A 24,882-nucleotide genomic window follows, 5' to 3' on the forward strand; every position below is an offset into this window, starting at 1 on the left:
GAGCTGTACCCCAGCAAGAACCTGCATAGATTCAGTAGTGTACTGGAGCCAGATCACACAGCACGAGCTGATTGTTAAATAGTTAGGAATTTTGCAATTCTTGGTTGTTAAACTGTTGGTAGCTTGCAATGTGCCGTGGTGGGAGTATTTGTTTAAATTGCTGGCTCACCAGCACACCTATTCTCAAGAATCATGGAGCATAGTCTTTGAGAAGAGCAAGCATTCAACAACTTTTCAAATGATACGGGTCAAGTTACAAAAAACAAGCATGCCCACGTGTAGGTCAAGCCAACCCAGCCAAGGTTAAAGGCGTGTACATTGAGAACACTTATTTTGAAGTGGTGACTTAAAAGCCAAAGATGCCTTGAAGAGAAGAAGCCTTGAGTTCTTATCTAGGATGTCCAAGTCACCTAAGGGATTCTCTGGGGGAATAAAAATGCTACTTACATTCTGGAAATGCTGATACCATACTGTCAGAGGAAATCGAAATGTCTAGGTGATGAGTTGGAGGACTGAGGAGCCATATCTGTGGAAGCAGCAAGTGGGGGATTGCCTGGCTCTTATTTTGAAAAATAAGAGTGGTTGCTATAGTTTAAACACAGGGTACAATGCTTTGTGTTCATCTTAAATTTACTGTATTTTGTTTGCATGAGGCAGATTTCTTTCTCAGCAAATGTTTGCCTGATGCCATTGAAGATCCCACTCACGGAGAGCTTGTACTCCAGAAGGGGAGGTGATACCTGCAGAGGTCTGGAATATGAGGTTCTCCTCAGTAAGTTGTCTTTATTACCTCTTTTTACAATGAAAGTATTAATAAAGATTGGGTAATGGGCCAGATGACTGAAACGAGAACCTTAATTCAGAGGTTCCTGTTTGTGTCTCTGCAGCCACCTCAGAACACACGCATTTGGTTTGCTCTGAGCCTGACCCTGTGCTGGCAGAAGTCTCTGCAGTCGGACTTGAGAACTGCAGTTGTGGGAGAGTTCAGTGCATTGATTCTCCTCATCTTGGGTAAGCAGTTGCTTTGTATTTCTTAAGTAATGATTTGAACTTTTCTCTCTCAGAAGAAGGCTGGTTCTGAAGGTTTTAATTTAATGGCAGTCCTTTTGTATCGTGAGGCCACAATCACAGAACTCTCGATCTCTGCAGGAGGACTGTCATAAGGTCGTCTAGGGGGTGCAGTTTTCCTTTCTGTACTGTAGAGTAACTTGTGATCCTCAGAGAAAAGAGGAGTAAGATTTGCTGTTAATAAAAGAGTAAATGATGATGATGATGATGATGATGCTAAGGCTTTAGCTTTTAACTTGCCTGCGGCTTTAGGTAGAGCTGTGACTAGCTGTCCTTGAACTCATGGCAAGAGTCTTCCTTTGCTGTTTCTCTTCTCCCAATCCTAGATAGGCTAATACTTAACCTTAAGAAAGTGAGGAACTTAAACCTTCCACTAGAGCTAGGCTATTGTCCATACTTGTCACACCCTCTGCATAGCCCTGATCTCAGGAAAAATGATGTAGAATGGTTCAGGTGTAACCTGGTCAGAAGGAGTGAGCAGGAATACTGACTTCCAAGGTTGTCTTCAAGTAAAGGTTGAACGATGTGAACTAGACTATGTTACAAGAAGCCATGTAACCTCCCAGTCTGTATTAAATGGTCTTGGAAAGAAAAATGAGGACTTATATTAAGAAGTTCATGATACTTCAGAATGGCTATATGGACTTGTATACCTAAAAACATCTTAGACCCTGGAGGTGCACAGCCATGTGTAAATTGAGGGAACATAGATAGCACTCCAGGTGGAGCGGGCTGTGTGAGTAAGGGAGGCTGTGCAGTTGTGTTTGCTCAGTGGTTGGTTGTCGTTATTGGGGCAAACACTTTTCTGAGACAGCACCTCTCTCTTGTCTTGTCTTGTAATATTGTGATGTGTGGGGCTCATTTTCACATTTTGTGTGGTAGTCTCATTGTCAAGAGACTCTTTTCTGAAGATTTTTTCCTGTGTTAATTGTGCCAAGGATAACAGTTCCCCTACATGATTAATAATAGGAAATCCCGATAGTTACAGCTCCCCAGGAATGATAGAAGATTTTTGCCAGGAATTATGAAAGAGGCATGAGCTCAGGTCAAAACGTTTGGCCAATATGTGCGATAGCTTACTATGTAGAATTATCTCCTCAAGAACATCTGCTGAGGAGATAATTCAGTACGTAAAGAAGGAAGCAGGGTCGAAGTTGAGAATTCAAGTAGTCTGTTATTATCAAGGTGCAGCTGAAATCTTTGACTGTATTTTTAAAGACAGATTCATTTTATATACAGTAAGTCCTCACTTAATTTTGTCCATAAGTTTTTGGAAACCGTGACTTTAAAGGAAACGATGTATACCAAAACTGATTTTACCATAGACTAATTGACATAAACGAGGAATTTCTGAATATTTGCCAACTAACTAGGAAATGGAAATTTAAACTTTACTAGAGTGTTTTTGGCCCTGTTGGGTGTTATTGATTCATGTGACAGGTGGTTGCTGGGGCCAGCCTGGGCCTTACTCCGAGCTGGCACTAGAGATGCAGGGGCATGTAGTCAAAGCTCTTGGCCTCCTGGAGCTTATAGTCTCTTGGAGGGGTGAGGGTGGAGAGCAACTTTAATCAAGCAAGCACACAAGTAAATAGATAATTAAAAATTGTGACAAATGCCCTAAAGGAAAGGTAAATAGTACTATTAAAACATGTGCCTGGTTGGGTGGCCGGTTGGCTCAGTTGGTTAGAGCGCAGTGCTCATAACACCAAGGTCACTGGTTCAATTCCCACATAGGCCAGTGTGCTGCACCTTCCACAACTAGATTGAAAAAAAACACAAAAAACAACAAGACTTGACTTGGAGCTGATGGGTCCTGGAAAAACACATGTTCCCCAATAAAAATATTAAAACAAAAACAAAAAACATGCGCCTAGGCACCTGACCTAGGAAGGGTGGTTCAGGAGAGGTTTCCCTGAGGAAATGACATTTAACTTGAGATCTAAAAGATGAACAGTGAAGGGGGGTAGGAAGACCATTTAGTTAGGGGGAGCAGATTAATCTTGTTTTGACAAATGAAGTTCAGAGAAGCTTTCCCCTAAAACATTGGTTACTTTCACAAATATGGAGGAGCAGTACAGTGTAGTAAGGAGACAGGCTGTGATCCTGAATGCCTAGATCTGAATCCTCGCTGTGCCACTTGGCATGTGTTATTAGGCAAGTCACTTCACCAATCTGTGCCTTAGTTTCCTCATCTGTAAAATCTCATAGGGTTATTGTGAGGGTTGAATGAGTTTAATATATAAAGCACTCAGAGACAGTACCCGGCATATAACCTTGTCTGGTCCGATCCTTTAATGTAGAGGACAAGGTCCTGGTAGACTTAGTGATTTCCCAAAGAGTAAAGAATTAGTTAATGGAAAGTCTTACCTGGGAAGAGAATTTTTTAAACATTCAATTCAATGCTTTTTTTCATTAAATCATTGCTGCTTTACTCATTCACACAGTTCTAATGGTGCATTTGTGTACTTGGAACTGGAAATGGGTGTCTTTTATTCATCAGATTGTTTACACATTTCTTAGAATGTGTTGGAAAATGGTTTGGGTGTGGCTTTGAGTGACTTGAGTTTGGTGACTAGATTCAGAGTTTGGTAGGGTCACTGATTTCCTCTTAGAGTAGAGTGGTGTAGTTGCAGGATATCTAAGTTGATTTTAATTTGATGGTCATATTGGCAGCTATCAGCATTTATCCAGTATATGCCAGGCACTTTACTGGTACTGTAGCACAGGCATGGGACACATAAATAAGACATGTATGGTTCTGCCCTTGAGAATGTAGACTCAATGGGGTTGGATTAGACATGCAAATCAATTACTTCTCCATGCAAGTGGTACACTGGGCGACGTATGAGAGCAGTTTGCTGGGCAGAAGAGGGAGAACAGTCAACTCCTGGAGAATTCATGCAGAATGTGAGAGGGATTGCAGAGGTGCCAGACATGATGTATTCAAGTTATGACATGCCATAAAGGTAGCCCTTTATCATGCTTACTCATGTATGTGTGGGTGAGGCGTGTGTCCTGGAACAGGAATAGGGCCTTGGCTGTCTTGGGAGAGGTCTGTGTTTTCATTAGATGTGCTTATGCTTGTACATCTAGCAACTGCATGTGACTTTGGTATATCTGAGTCAGTGTAGTTACTATGTACATTGTTGTGATGGGGTTCAAAAATTGAAACTTAAAAGTTTCCAGTTCATTCTCATTAGTCATTTGCCATTCTTATTAAGGTCGATACTCAGAACCCAAAATCCCCCCGGAAAGCTGCAAAGTCTATTTCCTATCTGACTTTTAGGTTATGGAAAATAGGATCTCATGTGGTAATGCTTTCTGTCTTTCAAAGCACTGTTATTTACTTTATCATATTTTATCCTTGCATTATTATGCCCATGTTATAGACAAGGAAACTGAGGTTCAGCAGGGTCAGCTGACTTCTCTGCATAAGTGGGACCGAGGATAGGACCTTTTTAAGCAGTTTGATCCTGATTTTCCAGATGGAAGATTTTGTTAATTAGAATACAGGTAAGGAATCTTTTAAGAAATCATTTTTTTAATAAATTAAAATGGCCACCATTTTCCATCAGAGCTGGGTAGGGTACTGTGATGTTAATGCAGAAAAAAGAACCTAGCAGGTCTGAGGTGGAATTCCTCCAGTGGCAGTTTGTTAGGGGTGCAGGGATCATATCATGGCTGAAACCAGCCAGAGTAGTAGGTAGGAATGCAGGGCTGGTTGAACTGTAACTCCTTGGAGTTAGGGTTCTTCTGTTTCATTAGGAAAATTGCGGGGCACTGTGTAGAACATTGATTCCTTTCCTAGGAGCTGATAGCTGCAGTGAAATTAATACCACAGAGATAACATGGATGGTCATTTAAAAAATACTTTTGCCCATGCACAGCCCATTTCTCATTCGACCCATGTGCTGCCCTGCCTAAAAAGTTTTTACAAAGAAGAAAAAAAGCTCACCATGACCTGTGACCTTTCATGTGGCTTCTTTGTGTCATAGAGCTTGGCGAATGCCTTGACTGAGTTTTAAAATTTCCCCTTATTTGTGTATCTCCTTTCCCACATGTCCTGAATATTCTTCATATGTTTAAAAATACTAATTTTAATTTAGTTGGAGAGATAGGTAAAAATTTCAGGCTGAGTATCCTGTAATCTTTTGTTTATATGAAACTCTCAGGTTGTAGAATGTCTAGCGTTGTCATCTCAAGCGTATCTGGGAATTGTTTGCTTTTTTTCTCTTGAAAAGCAACTTTCATTTAATCTTCCCTTACAGCTAATCTAAAGGAGCCCCCAAGTGACTCTCCCAACACCACTCTGTTTTGTTTCGTCATAGCATCTGCTGTTTTATTATTCATTCATTTGCTTCTTTTTTTCTCTACTTCCCCCCCGCCCCCCACCATCCACCACAAACTACATGTGAGCGGGGACCTTGTCTTTCTTGTTCAATGCTGCACCCCAGAGCTTCAGGCAGAGGCTGGCCCACGGAGGAACTCACAATTGGTTTGTCAAATTAATGGACTTCTCTTGAAACTATTTTCTGATTTTTTGCTTTTATCTTAAGATTGAAAAATTGAGATCAACATGCTGTGCCCACCGAAACTCATCCTGATGTCAGTGTTACTGGGTAAGTAGAAGCCAAGAGATGGCGGGGGGGGGGGGGGGGGGGGGGGGGGGGGGTTGAGGGGGTGCGGTAGGGGAGCCGTATTCCACTTACCATAAGTCTCATGCATTTTCAAAAGCCAATTTTGTGTATTTTCACTTCCCTTTGGTTTGTTGAAAACAGAACCCCTAACCTGGAACTTCGTAGTTTTGTTAAAACAGTTGTTTTGCTAAAACAGCTGTTTTAGAAGCCATGTAGCAGACTCTTTTTTGGAAAGCTGAATATTCCCCTTCTCTAGTAGAAGCAGAATGCCTTTGGGGTCTTACTGGGTGTTCTAGTCCTCTCCTATGCGATACAAAACAACCCCTCCCTCTGGCATTCCTGCACTTTAAATTGTCATCTTTGAAACCATAGCGAGTCTCAGATCAGGAAATGAAATTACCAGAGAAAGGCCCAGAAGCCCTGTGATTGTTTCCATGCTTTAGCCAGGCTTTTTGTGGTTCCTCCAGTGCACCGAGCGCTTTCCCAATTTGGGGTGGTTTCTTTTGCCTGGAACCTCCTCTCCCCACCTTACCCTAGCAAGGCTGCTTAAGGCTTCCTTATGCTTCAGTTTCCCCTTTAAGCTCCACTTCCTTCTAGCCAGCTGTTCTGGCTGCCTCCTCAGACCACCCAGGTTGGAGTCTCCTGTTCAAACGTAACCTAAATGCTCAAGGCTGCTTTTTGTGCTCATTTCTCATCTTCACTTCTTACCAACTTTTTCCTCCTCCCTCCCCATGTTTTTCTCTTTATTCCATGGATATATATCTCTGTAAGAAGAATAAATTAATTAGGTACTTTGCCTTCATAGCTTTTTATTTTTCTCTTTATTAGTGCAAACTGACTCAGCAAAGTACAAAAAAAATTGCCTTTGCTCTACGTAGTTCCAGGCAACATAGAGAGGACGTGCGTGCAATTCGCTCGCACACACGGAAATGACGTGTATTAGAGATTAGAGAATGTTTTTCATAATTTCAGAGGGTATTTAGATATTTTCCCAGAGCTCTGTGAAGCAGCCCACCGTTTTTCTCCCCTTTTCTCCAGAGTTAACAATCCAACCCTGTATGTAGTGGCTCGGTGGCATCAAGTTTTATACGTCTTATGGGGAGGTTTTCCTCCTTTAGAAAGTCTCATTTTCTTCAGCCATTTCTCTACAAAGGTTACCTGTCAGGTGTACGTTTCTTTTCTTTTCACTTTGGTTGCTGCTCTTGCTTTCTCACAAACCTTCACTTAATTCTACATATAACACACTTAATGTTAAATTAAATTAGCTTCATGTACCTGTAACCACAGTAAAGTTGCTCAGTTCTTCATTACAGGAAAATTCCAAATCATTTTTGGAGCTAATTTTGATTTCTTTCAAAATAATTCCTTCCAGAGAGTTTAGAGTTCATGTTTCCTTTTACATCTTCCCTACCGTGTGTGCCTGCTGTTGGGCAGGAAGTTAACATTCTTCTCTCAGGGCAACAGCTTGGATGAAAAGACTGGCACTGTTTTTCCCATATGTGTTCACTTGGCTCTTCTTTGATATAAACTGGCCAACATCTAAGCATGTTTTTCTTTATGTTGTTGTCTCTACATAGAGCCTATCTTGTGAAAACAGAAATATCCACGTAATGGTTTTCTCTTTTAGGGAAAAGAGAAATTACTTGAGCAATGTACAGATAGTAGAGTGGTACCACTCGTGCAGACACCTAGAGGCTGAAAAGCCAGGGCTGTTGGCAAAGCTGGAGGGGGTGGTGGGGAGAAGGCAAATAAATACAAAGGAAATTCAAGGGAAGAGCTGTGCTCTGTATTGGCCTAATTACAAGGACAATTACAGCCAGAATCAGCCAGCAAACTCAATGATAAGCTTTTGTACAGGAACTAAAGAAAAAGAAAAGAGGAAGGAAGCAAATATATCTGTGAATTGGCTTTTCAGGTAGGGAACTGGTGGGAAACTAAAAGCAAAATATATGCCAGTTCCTGTTTGTGGGTGTCTAAATACATGACCTGAAAGGAAGGACTTCAGGGTTTCTCTTCATTCTTTAGAAAGGAGATTGGGGGGAGGAATTCTGGAAAAGGAGAAGAGACTAGCCAGGAGAATGGGACCAGTTAGCATTTATGTAGTGTGAAGATTGCAGAACCCCCGATTTGAGCCATGTGAGTAACTGGAGGGTATTTTTCTTACCTTTGGGAATGCCATACTGGTTTGAGTGAAGGGCTTCTGTCCATATTGGATCTTCTAGGGAAGGAAGGCGTATAATACTTGGTGATTAATACAGATTTTTGTTGTTGAAGGTATTTGTCTAAATGATGTCTCCTCTTGCCTTTGACTTCTGTAGATTATTCATTGGGCCTGAAAGACTTGATTGTTTCCTCCCTTGAGCTGACAGTCCACGTGGGTAATTCAGCCCTGATGGGATGTGTTTTCCAGAGCACGAAAGAGAAACGTGTGACCAAGGTAGACTGGATGTTCTCATCAGGAGAGCACAGCAAGGTAAAAAGAAGAAGGAAACATTACCATGTATTAGAAGCCCTTGGCCAGTGGTGTCAGGACAGTATGGGGAGAGTGAGAATTAGGTCTTCAGGTGCCATAGGGTGGTGTTCAAGGGCTTGGCTCTAGAGCTTATCAGAACTGGGCTTCTTCTCAGCTTGGACTCTTGGTTGTGTAATCAGCTGGGCAAGTTATTCAACCTCGCTGAGCTTCTGCTTCCCCATTTGCTAAGGTGTAGGTGAAGGTAATTGTAATAATGGTAATGCTTAACTTTCAGGACATTTAGAAGCTAATGAAAGACATGCACAGAAAGTTCTTTGAGTTTCTTTTCTCAATTTCTGCCCTTTGTAGAGTAGTATAGGTGCGTGGGAGGGGTGAGATGGTGAGAGAGCATTGGTCTAGACAGAAGGATTATGGCCTCAGCATAAGAGTGATGTAACAGTAGTAGGTTTTGGGGGCGGGAGAGTGGGAGGGAAAGAGATTCTTTCAGCATTCTCCTGCTCCATTTATGTGCTGGGGAATCTTCTTTCTCCTTCACCACTGCTTGATGTGTTGGGATTAGCACATGCAGCATGGCTGAGCGAGGATTTTGGGAGCTCTTTGAGGCACGAACAGCATATTAAGCCTCACCAGGGATTTTGCGGAGATACTTTTTTGTAAAATATGTCCTAAGTAATGTGTTATTATCAATAAGGTCCCAATGTTTAAAATGAAATATTGTTTCTGTAGTTTAGAACGTGTTATCCCTATGATGCTACTGTCAAACATTTATTATTATTTATCATAAGAGGGATATTCCCATGGTGTAAGTAGAAATAAGAATTCCCAGGGCTCCCCCTCCCAGCCTGTAAATCACTTCCTGTTGATGACTCCTTTTCATGTCTTATGATATATGCTGGCTGGAAGAGGGCTGTCAAGAAAGGAGTGACAGCCAAAACGCTGGTAATTCTCCCAACAGCCAGCCAGTGTGATTGCATCATGCCTTTGAATGCCATCTAATCTGTGGGCCGTGGCTGAAGATGGGGTGAGGATGGGAGGTGGTTTTCAGAAGTCATGAGTTTGAATCCCCAGAGTGATCTTCAGAGTAGGAGTTACATTTTGCCTTAAACTGTTAGAAATGAAAATGTGTGGACCATATTTCTCCATTTGTGTTTGTATAAATGAGCCATAGAGCCTTGTGCAAGTTAGAATAGTGATTATTATTAACTGGGTAACGTATACTTTTTGGTCACGTTATCATGATGATCATGGTGATGATGACTGTGCTGCCTCCACAGAACAGGGTCTTTTGAATCCAGACTCCTAGGTCTGGTGCCACTGACTTTAGATTTTCCCCGATGTTGGGTTATCCTCCAGGATGATTACGTGCTATACTATTACGCCAACCTCAGTGTGCCCATGGGGCGCTTCCAGAATCGCGTGCGCTTAGTGGGGGACATCTTACACAATGACGGTTCTCTCCTGCTCCAAAATGTGGAAGAGGCTGATCAGGGAACATATACCTGTGAAATCCGTCTTGAAATGGAGAGCCGCGTGTTCAAAAAAACAGTGGTGCTGCACGTACTACCAGAGGAGCCCAAAGGTACGTGAATGCTTGCTTTGAGAAGGAAGAAGGAATAAGAGGTTTGACGTACAAAGGGGAAAGGGAACAGATTTTTGTGAGTAAATGCCAGCCTTTGGGTTCAGTACTTAACACAGAGTGAGTCTTCAAAAAATAGTGCTCTTTAAATAAAAATAAGGATGATTATTACTTTATTATTACTTTAAGCACATTTCATCCTCTTGGAAATGCTGTGAAGGAAGTACTGTTTGTTTCATTTTACAGATGAAGTAACTGAGGCTTAGAGAGGTTAAGTGACTAAGGACCCATATTTATTGAATATCATGTCCAGTAGTTGGACCTTGTCATCTCTGACAACAAAGTCCATGTTTTTTTTACCATACCCTGATACTTTGCATCAGTCATCCACATTGATGACACGTCCATATTTTTTAGGTATCTATGTTAGGTGTTTTGGGGAATATAAAAGAAATGAGCAGATTTCTCTAACATCTTTGGTTCGCATTTTCCCCATTTATAAATGGAAGGAGTGACATCAGTAGATTGGTGGTTTACAAACTGCTCTGTAGAACCCTCAGTGTCCAAGGAACCAGGTAGGCCACACAGAGGGTGAGAACAGGGAGGGGGTTGATAGATGAGCTAGTCAGGTAGGACCTCAGGCTTCCACCTCCACTGCAACCAAAGTCCTTTATCTTTTTCCTGTTTTATTCATTGGGCTTCCAGGTAAGGTTTTGTGTGAAGGAAGAATTCTGCTGCTTTAAAAAAGTTTGAGTACGGTGCCAGAGGGGCAATAGATTTGGGAGGAGGGTTATCATTTTGTGAGGGGTGAAATGTCTAACTATTACATCGTTTTGTACACCTGAAACTAATAACTGGAAAAAAAAAAGTTTGAAAAGCACAGAATTCAATACATTCTTTAAAAGTGAGATAGAAGGAAAGTCTGTGTCCTCAGGAGAGCTTACAGTCTAGTTAGGGAACTCGAATCTGGATCCCCTCCTCCCCACTACCCAGTTTAGGTCCACTCTTTTAATAAGCTCCTTTGGAGCTCCCTGTCCTCCCCTTTGGTGATACGCATCATACCTGCTCAGTTGTGTCTTCCTGTTTGCCTGGGTCTGTGTTCTTTGTCTTCTGACCAGCTCTGGGCACAGAGCCTGGCACAGAGTAAGCAATCAATAAACATTTGTTGAATGAATGAAATTCTTGAATGAGTGTCCCTCACTTGAATTTGATTTCTAAAAAATGGAGTTGTAGGAGGAATTGTAGAAGGTAGCCTCTGGTTTCCCTCCTAATTTTTTCTACTGTTTTTCGATTGGCATTTTTCTTTTGATTCCAAACCTGTGGTTCTCTAGGAAGAGGAAATGAATCAGCTGCCTGTGTTCCAAGGATTACCTTGGGGTTACTCTGCCTTCTGTTTTGTCCTCTGATGCTGTGGCCAAACACTTGTCCACACAAGCACGGCCGACAAAATGGATGCCTTTTCCTGCTTGGAAGAGACACAGAGGGAAGAAGCCAAAAGGAGCTGATTTTAAGAGTTGAATCAATGGAAACAGGCTAGCACAAATTTAGGGGTGGTTATATATTTTCCCAGTAGCTGGTGGAGCACCTTGTATTTATTTTTCCCTCTAGCCAGAGTGGGACTAGATCCAATTCCTAACAATTCGCCTAGTGGCCAGTGCAAAGTTGTCCAACTTGCTTGCTGGAGGTTGTCTCCTCCCACGTGAAAATTCCATTTGTGCGGTCATCTATAATTTTCTTTACAAAGTTTACCCTTCAGATTATAATTTTTTTTGATTCTACTACTTTAATTCTTTTTATCATAGTTCTTAGTTAAATACTATAGACAATATTATTACAAATAAAAATAATACTAACTTCCTGTACTTGGCTCTGGAATCAGCCATCCTTCCACTTATGTGAGATGGTACAGTGTAGTGAGTGAGAAAGCTTGGGCTTTGTTTTCACTCAGACCTGGGTTTGAGTTCAAGCTCTATGTTTTATTGGCCATGTGGCTTTGGTCTCTTTTCACTTTCTTCCTCTGTAAAATGGGAGGGTAATAGTACATATCTCAAAATATTGTAATGACTAGCTAATGTACTATGTACAAAGTGTCTAGCACATGTCTGGTGTATTGAAAGGACTCAGAAGGTTTAGTCATTATTATTACACTTAAAAAATAGAGTTCAGTTTTTAATGTGTTGATGGAATTTGAGGGCGTTTCCTTCTCTACTGGTATTCTTTGGAGTGAATTTTTATTACTTTCAAAATAATACCCTCTATAGAGTTTCAAGTTCATAATATTTTCTTTTGCTTCCCTCCTATTACGCATTTCTCCTGCTGGGCAGGAAGTTAATGTTCTCCCAAGGAAAAATTTAGATGAAAAGATCAGCTTATGCAGTGTGTTTGTTACTTCATGAGCTTTGTTTAATGCTATTTTTGAGGGAACTTTGCCCAGTTAAGACCTAAGCTTGAGTCTACCTAAAATACCATCCTGCCTTTTATCTTTTAGTTGACTTTGTGGTTGATTTGTGTAGAGCATTATTGAAGAAAATCAGAAACATCTAATTGTTTTCTTTTTCAAGGACCTCTTGAAATAACTTATGCAGTAAACATATGATGAGGTCAGCTGCTTATCCAAATAAGCAGAAGGAAGAGCAAGGACTTAGAAAGCCAGAAGAAGGGAGAGAGGGATGGGGGGAGCTGGGGGATTGAAACAGAAAGAAAAGTCAGAGAAAAGCTGTCTATTGTCTTGGCCTAATTAGCAAGGAGTCCTGTGACCTGTTCTGTAGCCAGAACTGTCCTAAGTAAGTCCTAAGACAACTTGTAAAAAGGATAAAAGAAGTGAGGAGAGTCACTATGATTCCGTTTTTCAGTTAGGAGAGCCAGGGGTTATATATAAGAATGAGAGGTATATAACTTTCCACTTCCTGTTTATGTTAAGCAGATGTGGGTATCTAAGTAGGTGAACAGAAAGTGGTGGGCTTCAAAATTTTCCGTACTTTCATTAGTATAAACTTGAAGTGGAGTTTGGGATCATGGAAAAAATTATGGAAAAGGGAAGGGAGAAGGGAATTAAAGAGGACCAGAAAATGTTTATTTTAGTATGAAGACAACAGGACCCCTCAGACTTGATGTATGTGGGTAATCAGAAGGTATTCTCTTACTCTCAGAGTGTCTATTGGTTTGAGTTAGATGCCTCTGAGTCCCTTGTCCATATAGGATCATCTGTGGAAAGAATGTGTCCAGTATTTGGTGTTAACATTTATTTTACTGTTGAGAATATTTGGCTAAACGTTATGTCTTCTAGGAGTTCTTTGGCTTCTATAGATTATACCTTGGGTTTGACTTGATTTATCATTTTTCCCCCAGAGCTCATGGTCAATGTGGGTGATTCGATTAAGATGGGATGTGTTTTCCAGAGCACAGAAGAGAAACGCATGACCAAGGTAGACTGGATGTTCTCATCAGGAAAGCACGCCAAGGTAATGAAGAGGAAGCCCCTGGCTGATGGTGTCAGGACAGTCGGGGAGAGGGAGAATCTAGGCACCAGGTGCCATGCGGTGGCATTGCAAGTGCTTGGCTCCGGATCTTGTCAGAACTGGGCCTTCTCCTAGCTCAGCTACTTGGCTGGGCAACTTTAGCTTCCTGATAGGAAAAATGACTCTAATGAAGATAATGAAGAAGGAGAAGGAGCAGGAGAAGGAGAAGAAAATGTATAATTTTTAGGATAGTGAAGATGCATACATGAGATAGTCCATGTAAAGCATTTGTGTATGACTTGGCCACCGCATTTTAGTTTCCTTCCTCTTCTCCCTTCTTCTCTTTGTAGAGTCTATGGGAGAATTAGGGGGATGATTTTTGTGGCCTAGCCAGGAAAGCTATGGGCTAGACATAAGAATGATTACATTCTTATTCTTATTTGGGTTATTTTTGTGAGTTTTTTTCTGTGCTCCATTGCCCCATTTATGTGATGGAGGGAATTTCCTCTGTCTTCATGGATGCTTCAAGTGTTGGAATTAGTAGATCCTGGAGGCCAGGGTGAGGAGTATTTCATGGGAACTCTGAAGCAATAAAGAGCAAGTTTGTTCACTAGACCAGTAGATGTCAAATATGGCATGGTGATTCACTTATGGGTCAAGCTGTGGTGTTGTGAAGGACATCCCAAGTAACTTACTGTTAATAAAAGTAAGGTGGAAAGTTTATGAAAGTTTTAGCTTTTATAAATTAAGACATATTCCAGATCATCCCTATAAAACAGTCATTTAAACTTAACTTGATTCCTGGGGTGGCCAGTTAGCTCAGTTGGTTAGAGCATGGTGCTGGTGGCACCAAGGTTGCTGGTTCAATCCCTGCATGGGCCACTGTGAGCTGCACCCTCCTTAAATAAATAAGTAAGTAAGTAAGTAAATAAATAAATAAAATAACGCATTTAGAAAAACTTGCTTGATTTCTATATGCTGTCTGAGTGGGTCAGAAAGGGTGGTATCATGGCATATTATGGGGAATTATATGTAGTCCCAAGAGCTTGTCATGCATTTAAATGTCATCCACCAAGTGAGTCACAACAGAAAATAGGATGAAAATTGACATTTTGACTTGTGAATTTGAATCACAAGAGACAAGATGTTAGGGGCCAAGACTTTTTATTCATTTTTGTGTCTATATACACATTTCTACTTCCTTTTCTTAAAAGCTTTTTAAAAAATAATAATGTTTACATCCCTTGATAAAAATTCCAGCACCTATTCATTTAAGCATCTGCTATGCAGTGTAAGCCCCTGCCCTAATGGGGGACTTACAATCAAGATGAAGGGAGATACACAGTAAAATAATGAAGAAATAAATACTAAATACATCAGGTAGTAATGAGAGTTGTGGAGAACAAGAAAGCAGAGTCTTGTGGCTGTTTTAACTAGGTGGCCAGGGAGGCCTCACTGACAAGGTGGCGTTTGAACAGAGGTCTGAAGGAAGTGAGGGAATGAACCATGTATATCTGGGAAGAAGTGTGTTCCAGGTAGCGGGAGCAGCAAACGCAAAGGCCCTGAGGCCAGTAATCAGGGAGCAGCAAGGAGGTCACTGTGGCTGGAGTGAAGTGACCCAAATTGGTGAGGGAAGAACAAGTAGAAGATGAAATCAGAGAGGAAAAGGGGGTGGGGCATATCATGTACTTTTAGTAGAAATTGTAGGGTTTTGAGCAGAGGAGTAACATGGTTTAACTTATATTTCTAATGATTCATCTGCTGAGAATAGACTGTATTTAAAAGTAAGTTAGGGAGACAAGTAAGGAAGCTCCTTGCAGGAATCCAGATGAGAGATGGTGGCTTGGACCCAAGTGGCAACCATGGAGGAGGTGAGATTTGGGATATATTTTGCAGGTAGAGGTGGTAGATTTGCTGAGGGATTTTAGATGTGAGTTGTTCAAGAAAGAGAGGAGTTAAGGGTAACTCCAAGAGTTTTAGCCTGAGCATCTGGAAGAAGGTGTTGCTATTTACCAAAATGGGATGGACTAGAATAAACTGGTTTGGGGGAAAAACTTAGAGTTCCATTTTAGTCGTGTTTCAGATTTCCTATTGGAAATCAAACTGGAAATGTCATAAAAAGTAAAGGTGTACTTTTACTTCTTTTTACTGGCGAAGTGTAGAAAGTGAAAGCCCCTCATTCCCACTTTCCTCGTCCCTCTCTTCAGGTGGAACAGTTGTTCGTAGTTTGTTAGCATCCTTCACCACGACACATGCCTGCACACACGTGTGTGTTCACACTTTCGTGTTACCTAATACTGTCTGATAACACCATTACTACCTGCACATTCAGGGCGTCTCAAGCTTCCCCACGCTGCCCCGCCCCCAGTCCTTGCAATCTCAATCATTTTGCCTTTCCCTTCTAGGAGGAGATTGTGTTGCACTATTACCCCAAACCCAACGTACCTGTGGGGTACCCTCAGAACTGGGGCAGCTTCCAGAACCGTGTAAACCTGGTGGGGAACACTGCCCGCAATGATGGCTCCATCGTGCTCCAAGGAGTGAAGGAGTCCGATGGAGGAAGCTACACCTGCACTATCCACCTGGGGAACCTGACATTCAGGAAAACCATTGTGCTGAAAGTGAATTGGAAGGAGCCCCAAAGTATCTAATTTTTATTTAAAGAGGGATGAGGGGCCTCATAGCTGGTTGGCATGGCCAGGACTAGGGTGAGACCCGAAAGGCTTTTAGGGTACAAAATTAAAGGAAGCATCACTGTCAGGTGATGTACGACCCTGAGAGTGAGGCTTCTTTAAATTTGCTGCCCTGGAAACCTTGGTTGCCTCATCCCAGTTCTGGCCCTCCTGGTAGGTCAAGGAAAAAGGAGCCAATATTTAGTGAACACCAGCCCTCTGCCAGACCTCACTCATTGCCAGAGCAATCTACCAATTTAAAGATACAGAAGCTCAGAGGTGAATTGGACTTGATGTTCAAAGTCATTTTTACTTAGCTTCAAAGGAGAGGCTGTGTGCTCTGTAGCAGAGGGGAAAATGATCCTGAGCTGGTGAGAGATAGCAAAGAACAGAGAGAAAACAGGAAGGGACCAGAACCAAAAATAGAGGTTTTCTGATCAAAGGTTCTGTATTCTGGCAAACACTGTGCATTGAGGCCAGTGTGTAGAAGAATAAAGACTCAATTGTGTTGACTGAGAGTGGTTGATAAGTGAGGGGTTAAAGTTAAACCATAACCCAGTTAACAGTCAGGATGTGGCCTGTGGACTTTGCTTTTCACTGGGGTCCTCAGGGGTTGGCTGTGGTTGGTTGGGGGCAGGGATGGGGGTGAGGGTGGAACACACCTGAGTCCCTTTGGCCAGAGTCGTAAGTCTATGGAGGCACCGTCTTGTTAATAGCCAAGAGTCCCAGCTGGACAGGGAAGCAGGACAGATGGATTTCTTCACTCTCAGAAATCCTATCTCCATTTCACAGACAAAATGCAAGCCATTGGTGGGAGCTCATTCAACTTCCAAGCCCTCCCCACCCACAAAAATGTCTATATCTATGCCCGCCTTTATCTCTGGCTTGCTGTCCTCAGGTCCCTTCTGCTTGGGCTCGTCTGAACCCCTGTGCTCAGGTGCATTCTCTTCTCCTCAGAAACCTCACAACATGGCTTTTAAAGCTCTCATTTTCCATTGGTTTCTACCATTCAGCACATATTAGGTTGGTGCAAAAGTAATTGCGGTTTAAAAGGTTAAAAATAATTGCAAAAATTGCAATTACTTTTGCACCAACCTAATTAATATGCTCAACTCTTCTTACCTATGTCCTTGTCTATTCTAGCTCTCATCGTCTATCTTCTTTTTTCTTAAAACAGCTTTATTGAGCTACAACTCACATACCATACAATTCACCCATTTAAAATGTACAACTCAGTGGTTTTTAGTATGTTCAGAATTGTGCAGCCTTTACCACAATCAGTTATATATTTCTTGACATAGCCAAATAGCTTGCTAAAGGGCGGTGTGGGCTGTCTCCTGTCTCATCTCCCATTAACTCCTCAGTGCCCTGCATTCTGGCTTCTGCTTCTGCCTCTTCTCCAGCTGAGATCACCAGTGGTACTCGAATTGCACACCTGCAGCCTTCTTTGCCTCAGCAGTATTGGGCACTATACTGTACATATATTCAATGCATTCTATGGTGGACACAATTTATCTATCTTTGTGTATCTATATGAACGCCACCCAAATACTCCACAAACACTTCAAATACCACATATCCAAACCTCCCCCTGCGTGACTCTTCCCAGCCCATCTCCTCAATCTCAGTTAACGCCGTCATCATCTACAGTTATTCTAACTGGCTGCCGGGAGTTGTACTTGAGTCTTCCTTTTCCCATGACCCCTAAACCAGCAGGTCAAGTCCTGTGATTTCTACTACTGACTTTGAATCTGTCTTCTTTCCAGTTCATCACCACCACTTTAGTCTAGTTGTCTTTATTTCTGTTTTGGACTGTAGGCCTCTAACTAGTCTCTGCTTTCAATCTTAGCCACTGCTCATTCTTCATGCAGCTATCAGTGCCATCTTTCTACATCACAAATCTGAACATTCTATTCCACGCCTTACAATCTTCAGTGGTTTCTCCATTGCCTACAGAAAAACACACACACACACAAAAAAAAACAACAACAAAACTCTGGCTGAGCTAATCAAGGTCCTTCATGACTTAGACCCTGTTCTTTAGCCTCATTCCCCACCACACCCACCAATGCAACTATTTCTAGTTTCTAAAAGCACCGTCCTGTCAGGCTTCCAGACCTTGTGCATAATGTCCCCTCTGTCCTTCCCCATATTGTCTGCTCCCAAAACTTGATGTTTCCTTTAAGGCTCAGCTTAAACTTTAGAACTTTTGCTGACAAATTCTCATCTGCTTCCCATGGAATTGGGTACCCTTTTTTCTGCACCCCTCTGCTCCCCATATGGACTTTTATCATAGTACCCATAACAGTCTGTAGTTTTCTGTTTATATGTTTGTTCCTCCCCTTGGATGCAGGGACCATGCATTCATTATTCATGTTTGTATTTTCCATGTCTGGTGATATCTGGCCCCCACGAGGTCTTTGATGTATGTATTTAGAGTGAATTGAGGAAATGAGTGAAGGGTACTATATGGGTGGAAGTGCCTCAGAAGGCCGTACTCAGTATCATGACCATGGGGCCGAGGGTTGTAGCATATGAGTAGATCCTTTCGAAAACAACCACTTTCCCATAGAAAGATCAGTAGCCTCTAAGATGTATGTTATTTCTATGACGTTTGGTAAATCACATTTTAAGATAGATTTGTTAATGCAAAAGGAAATTCTATAGGTGGGGTGTTATCCTCTTCTTCCACCCACCTTACTGTGTATTTTAAGGGTAAGCAAGGGGGTCAGACTTTGGTTCTCAACCTAATAGGGATAGCTAGAGTCCTCGTGTTTTAACACTGGGTGGAGTCTGGCCTTCTCCCCACACTTCCTGACCTGATACTTGGTATAGAACTGGTGGAGCTCTCAGCTCTTTTCTGGAACATTGAGGTCCTCATTGCTTTTCTCTTTTCCCAAGCACCAGTGACTCCAGTAGTTCGCAGACCTGAGATCCTGGGCGGTGATCATCTGGTGATCATTGTGGGGATTGTTTGTGCCACTATCCTGCTACTTCCTGTTCTGATATTGATCATTAAGAGGACCCACAGGAATAAGAGGTACAGGGCTTCTCTCACTTCTTGGGTTGGGAGGCTGGAGGTGCAGGACTGCCTCTAACCTGGAGTGGAAGAGAGTGATAGGGCCCTAACTGCCATTTTGACAGAAGGGGGTATTTCAAAATAGAATCATCTGTGGATGATGTCACATTCGACATCATCTGTATAGTGATCCCTGCCCCTTCACTCCTGAAAGGCCTTTTACATTTCCATACCATCCTCATTCGCTTTGGTATTTTACAAAGATTCCCAGCTCTTTCACAAAGGGTGGTCTAAATAGAGAATAATTAAGAGTATAAATCTTAACCAAGAACTATAATGATGCCTTTCAATGCCTGAGTTAAATGATTTTTGAATTATCCATAATATATGCTTCATATAGAAGCTTAGATCCTGAGGGCTGTCAGTTGCTTTATTTAAAAGACTACATTCTAATTATGACAGGCTATTTTTGAATGGCTGTCCTTAAGTCCTAAAATATTTATTGTTGAAATGTTTTTAAAGGCTTAAATTTCATCAGTACTTCTCCCAGTATCTCAAAAATGCCTAGATGCTCTGACATGGGCACTAGTGTTTCATTGGCTGTTGGCAGTCACATCCCTCAGTTTACCCAACTGTTGATGAAATATGTTGCTAGGGCAAATGGACTCTTGTTGAAATAGTGTCAATGGGAAAGGGCTCCCACATATGACTTTTGAGTCTCCTTTCCCTGTGGATTCTACAGAAAGTGCTTACGCCTGCTACATTTGCACTTCTACTCCCCAGGGACTCTCTGACTTGGTTTTGAACTTAGTTGGCTTCTCTGAGCGTCTTTGCTCTGAGCGTGCTGATAGCGCTGCCGACAGTTAGACAACCCGGGTTTCATATCAGCTCACTTCCTGCCCCCTGGGCCTCAATTTTTCTCAAAATGAAGAGTAGTACTTCCATGTCTACTAGTGTATTCTAAAGAAATAATCAGAATGATATGCTGAGATATGTGCATAAATATAGTCACTGTAGCATTGATTATAGTTAAAAATTGAGGGCCGGCCCAGTGCTCCTAACGCCTAGGTCGCCGGTTCAATTCCCACACAGGCCAGTGAGATGCGCCCTCTACAGGTAAGATTGTGAACAACCGTGAGCAGCCGGAGGTAGGCGTGAGCTGCCATGGGCTACTGTGTGCTGCCATGAGCAGCTGGTGGCCAGCGTGAGTGGCTGGCAGCCAGTGTGAGTAGCCGGCAGCCAGTGTGAGCAGCCGTGGGCTGCTGTAGGCTGCTGTGGGTTGCTGTGAGCTGCTGTGAGCAGCCAATTGATGCCTGGTAACTGCCTACCTCAGCTGGGGGCAGCGCAAGGCTCACAATACCAGTGTGGGCCAGGGAGCTGTGTCCTACACAACTAGACTGAGAAACAATGGCTTGAACCAAAAGGGGATGTGTGTGTGTGGGGGGGTCGGAGGTGGAAAAGGGGGGGAGAAAAAACACAAAATTGAAATCATCCTCAGTGTCTGTCAGAAAGGTGATGATTCAAAGAATCAATATTCCATTCAATGAATTACCACACAACCCTGCATGTATGTAATGACATGGAAAGATGTCCAATTCTATATTATAAAATATTGTAGTATGACCTCATGTTTATAAAAAAGAAAATTATATAATACTTTTTGTGTGAGTGTACTTGTGCTTGCATTGAGAGAGATTTGGAAGGATAATTCTTAAATATCAATAGTAGTAATTTGGGATAAAGGGGAAGGTGGGTCTTGTGACGGTAGGGGGTTTACTGGACTGTCAGCCTCCAGCTGTACATTTCTGTATTATTTGAATTACTTTACAATGAGACTATACAACTTTATAATCAGAAAATACAATAAAAATATTTCTGCTGTGAGACAAAAAAAAATACAGATTCTTTATTAGCTTTTAAATCTCTACCTTAGGCCAAAAAAGGAAAAAATAAAAAAATATTCACTCGCAAATGCAGAAGGCAAATGGTCACGATATCAAAGGCCAAGGGCCTGGAAGGGGCCAGAGCTCACTGTTTGGGATGTTTGTGGGCATAATTCAGTTTGGCCTCCTACTGGGAGAGACCAGGAGCCCTTTGAACTGGACGGCTCACTGAGCTTCTGCTGCCCCCTGCTGGTTCAGCAGCATCTCCCCATGCCCCTTTCTGTTCATTCACTTCGCATTTTTATAGACCGAAAGGTAGAGTGATAATGGAGAAGTAGAAGCTGTTGTTCAGCCAAGACTAGTATCTCCAGAATGCCTTCCTGCTCTCCACGAAAGAGAAGCACTTCTCAGACTTCAAGGTGAGCTAGGTAGGAGTCGAGAGAGAATAGCGCCTGCTCTATTTTGTCTCTCTCTTCACAAGGCTCTGTAGAGTCTCACGTAGGCAGTCCTTGAATATACACAGTACTCGCCAGTTAATTCCACATGCTTTTCATGCCTTGCAGTTCAGTAACTTCCACAGCCCTGGTAAAAAGCCTGGAGAACACCAAGAAAGCTCAACCAGAGGTAAGAGAAGAACTCTGCCATTTTGTTGCTGTGCCCAGTGAGGGCGAGGTGGATACTGCTCCAGTATCAAGGTGGTTCGTTATCATTCCTCTGTGACTCGTGTCTTACTCATAGTGATATCTCAGCATGTAGGCCAGCACCTGACACAGAGCAGGGGCTCAGGAAATCTTCATTCCTGGAATAAAAGCCCCCAAGGGAGTAAGTCAGGTGTGGCAGGTGGGGCCAGCCCAGCATGGGCAGCATATCCTGGTTGGGCCTGAGGAAAGAGCACTAGATTTGGCGTCAGAAAGTCCCATTTCAAGGCCAGCTCTGCCACCTCCGTGATCCTCAGTTTTCTCATCAGTAAACCCAGGATAAGGACCAACGTTTGCACTGTGGTGCGGTTCCAATAACGTGAGGCTATGCAGGTGCTTCATAATCAGTGAGACACTGTAAATATAGGGGAGAATTATGATGCATTCAGAGTGAAGAGAAGGAGGTAATGTTAAGATGAAATATTCAGGGACCTTTAGAAAGACAGATCAAGAAGCATTTTTCTTCTGTTAGTTTGTGATGGAGCTATAAATAATTGCTGCTAGAGGCTGGAGAAATGGATTCATTTCCTTGAACTCGTTTTTCTTTAACTTTAAAAAACCCCTCTTAGAATATTTACCTTTCCATCTTTTGGGCTGTTTGTGACCCAAGAGTAGGGTTTTCTCACATCACAGTGCAGGGGTCTCCAGAAGCCCAGGCATTTTTCACTGGATGACGTTGCTTCCCCACGTAGTGTCAGGGACGGGAATCACAAAGTACCAGCAACTTCACAGCTGTTCAGCGGGTCAGAGAGGGCTGTCCCTACCATACAAACCCTCTGAAAGAGCTGATGGCAGTTAGCTACTGCCTAATGCCAGTCATCCTGCCATGTCTCTAATTAGAAGGAAATAACCACAGAGTAGATATAATTTGGCACGATAAGGACTCCTGCTGCTACCTAAACACCCATCAAACAAAGACTGTTTGGCTTTTGAAGCAAAGAATTTGGTTCTTATGATAGTACTCTTTGCTGAAGTTAAATTTCTTAATTTGGGGGAAGACTAAGGACTGAATTATCAGTATCGATAATACCCCAGCTCTCAATAACCCTCTGAACCTGCTGGTTTTGGTGATTGATGCCCTGCAAATAGTAGTAGATGGCCTTTTCTCTGGCATATAAGATCCACTACTATAGAATCTGATGCTATTTATACCATTTATTCCCCTTGTAGAAACATGTTTACTCCTCAATAACTACACGTGAGGTGATCGAGGAAGAAGAATCAAGTGAAAAATCGGAGGCCACCTACATGACCATGGTGAGAAGGATTCTGGGCCCAGCTGAGCCAGGAAGTGGGAGGAGCTGGGAAGACTATGGCAAACTTATGGGTGTGGGTGTGACTAGGTCACCTGGGGAGGTCACTCTGCTGAGGGCCGAGATTTTTCTAAGTAGTAGGAAAGTCAGAAACTGAAGCTCTGCTGGATAGGAGAGTAATCTCAAACTTGCCTTCATACCCTGTCTCGAGCATTAAGGGGCGTTAAAGGCTAGAGGTGATCGATTTAGTGGTGAAATGAGGTACCTTCCCTGGGGATAGGCAAAGTGTCTGCCTCATCAGTACAACCCTGGTTCAACACAGCCTAATGAAGAGGGACCCTTAGACCCTTGGGCAAGCGCTGTGTTGCAAGGGATTGTTTCCCTTTCTATCAAAGGTCCCTTCCAACTCTTAGATTTTTTTTTCCTGTGACTTATTTTGCTTCGACATAATCTAATTCAGCCCGGAAGCCTGCATGCTGAATTCCATATAATACTTCTTTCTCTTTGCTAAACTCCCCAGGGAAATACAGCACCTAGAAAAGGTACCTGGAGTATAGTGAGTAGGGGTGAGGACAAAAGGAGGGAGCTGGCAAGGGACACGACTAAGTGTAGCAGGCTATGAAGGGCGCAGTGTTCTGCTGGGGTCAGGAAGGCTGGCCTCCTCTGTTTGTGGGGTGGGTGATGGCTTGTGTTTGTTCCTGTCGCACTGGCATTAAGGACACATGACTCCCTGATGATTGCAGCAGGGACAGATTCTGCCAGGGAAGTGTGAGATCAGAGACCTGGCCTGGTTCCACCGAGTGAAACAGTAGCTCCACTCTGAAGTTGTAGTTGAATATAGTCACCTCCCCCCACATCCTGCTGCCATTATTGCCATGTGATACTATAGTAACTGCCAGGCCTCATCCTGCCTCTTAGAGCCCTGCTGATACAGCTGTACTGTGGCTACTGCTGAGCATGTCACTCACCTGGGTGACAGTGTTTGCAGAAAGTCTGTGAGATAGAGATAATGTAGGAGTGAATTGTCTTCAAAGCTACCTTTCCCATGTTCAGTGCTAGGTGCTTGTGATTTAAACTCTGCAGAAAATAGCATCTCTGACCTCTTGAAACGGATCCAGTAAAGTGAGCGTGATGAGAGGCCAGGGCCACAAACTCAAAGGCCTTTAGGGACTGGTCAGTTTGTTTTAAAATACTACGTGCCAAATCAAATAAGCCTGTGGATAAATTCTGGCCTTCAGGCTACTTGTTTGAGACCTCAGGTATAGAGGTATTATCTGATAGGGAGCACGGGTTTTTTTGTTGTTGAATTGATTAAATTTACTTAAATGAAGGGGGCACCATACTGTGTCCCCTTTCTGAGGCTGTATAGCACAGTGGTCAAGATCACAAGCTTTGAAGTTGGACAGACCCAGGTCCAAATCCTGACTCTGACTTAGAATGATCCTGGGCAGGTAACTTAGCTTCTCGGAGCCTCAGTTTCCTCACTACCTCCCAGGTGGTGAGGATCAAAAGAGATAGTACAGGTAAAATTCAGAGCTGGGCCAGATAGCTAGAAAGAGCTCAATGAGTGTTAACTACTACAGTTGAAATACTTTTTACAAATGTGTTTTGTTTGTTTCCTTTCTTCCCCTGCAGCACCCAGTTTGGCCTTCTCAGAGGTCAGCACCAAATAACTCACTTGAAAACAAGTCAGCTGGCGGAATACCAAAAACAAAGCAAGCCTTTTGAGAAGAAAGGAGAGTTTCCTTCATCCTTAACAGTGGCAGAGACCCTCCTCTTTGTGTCCCAAGTCACTGTACCAGTTATTGCAGAACCCCCCGTCTTTCCCGGTTGTCCTCCCGCCTCATTGGTTGGTCAAAGGACTGAAGATGGAGGGTTCGGAGCCTGGCAGAAATATGGGGCATCTCTGGAGGAATAGGCCCTGATGAGGGGAGCCTGGACTTGGTCCCTCTGGAGTGGGACACTGGCCCTGGGGACCCTGGCTGAGCTGCCGCAGTGGCCTCAAGTACTCCATCAGATCAGATCCTCGCTTGGACTGCATTCACTGTGCATGTGTTACTGGGAAGAATCTCAGAAGTAAAAACCAACCCAAATGACTCCTTTGGCAAATTATCTCTTTTAAATAAATGTGGTTTGTGGAAATCA

The 24,882-nt window shown here is 42.8% G+C and overlaps 1 protein-coding gene across 3 annotated transcripts; it reads left to right on the forward strand.

Moving 5' to 3' along the window:
- The first annotated feature begins 48 nt into the window (after positions 1–48).
- On the forward strand, positions 49–24,882 carry JAML (junction adhesion molecule like). 3 transcript variants are annotated; one of them, XM_019716271.3, is made up of 12 exons: positions 49–772; positions 888–1,011; positions 4,458–4,581; positions 5,625–5,687; positions 8,024–8,178; positions 9,532–9,757; positions 13,103–13,215; positions 15,618–15,855; positions 18,786–18,924; positions 21,350–21,410; positions 22,655–22,741; positions 24,373–24,882. In XM_019716271.3, exons 4-12 carry the CDS (start codon positions 5,645–5,647, stop codon positions 24,463–24,465), a joined length of 1,155 nt encoding a protein of 384 aa, XP_019571830.2. In that variant the 5' UTR covers positions 49–772; positions 888–1,011; positions 4,458–4,581; positions 5,625–5,644; the 3' UTR covers positions 24,466–24,882. The 3 variants fall into 3 exon arrangements, with proteins under 3 accessions (XP_019571830.2, XP_019571829.2, XP_019571834.2); XM_019716270.3 differs by lacking the exon at positions 4,458–4,581; XM_019716275.3 differs by lacking the exons at positions 49–772; positions 888–1,011; positions 4,458–4,581; positions 5,625–5,687 and adding an exon at positions 7,666–7,841.

This window comes from Rhinolophus sinicus, chromosome 14, assembly GCF_057876585.1.
Source record: "Rhinolophus sinicus isolate RSI-liver-muscle chromosome 14, RSI-T2T, whole genome shotgun sequence".
NCBI lineage: Eukaryota > Metazoa > Chordata > Mammalia > Chiroptera > Rhinolophidae > Rhinolophus > Rhinolophus sinicus.

Bases quoted from the DNA above. Each gene is read 5' to 3' on its own strand.
- JAML (XM_019716271.3), top strand. From the start codon at position 5,645: ATGCTGTGCCCACCGAAACTCATCCTGATGTCAGTGTTACTGG. The intron at 5,688-8,023 runs GTAAGTAGAAGC...TGACTTCTGTAG, and splicing joins CCTGATGTCAGTGTTACTGG to ATTATTCATTGGGCCTGAAA. The intron at 18,925-21,349 runs GTACAGGGCTTC...CATGCCTTGCAG, and splicing joins AGGACCCACAGGAATAAGAG to TTCAGTAACTTCCACAGCCC.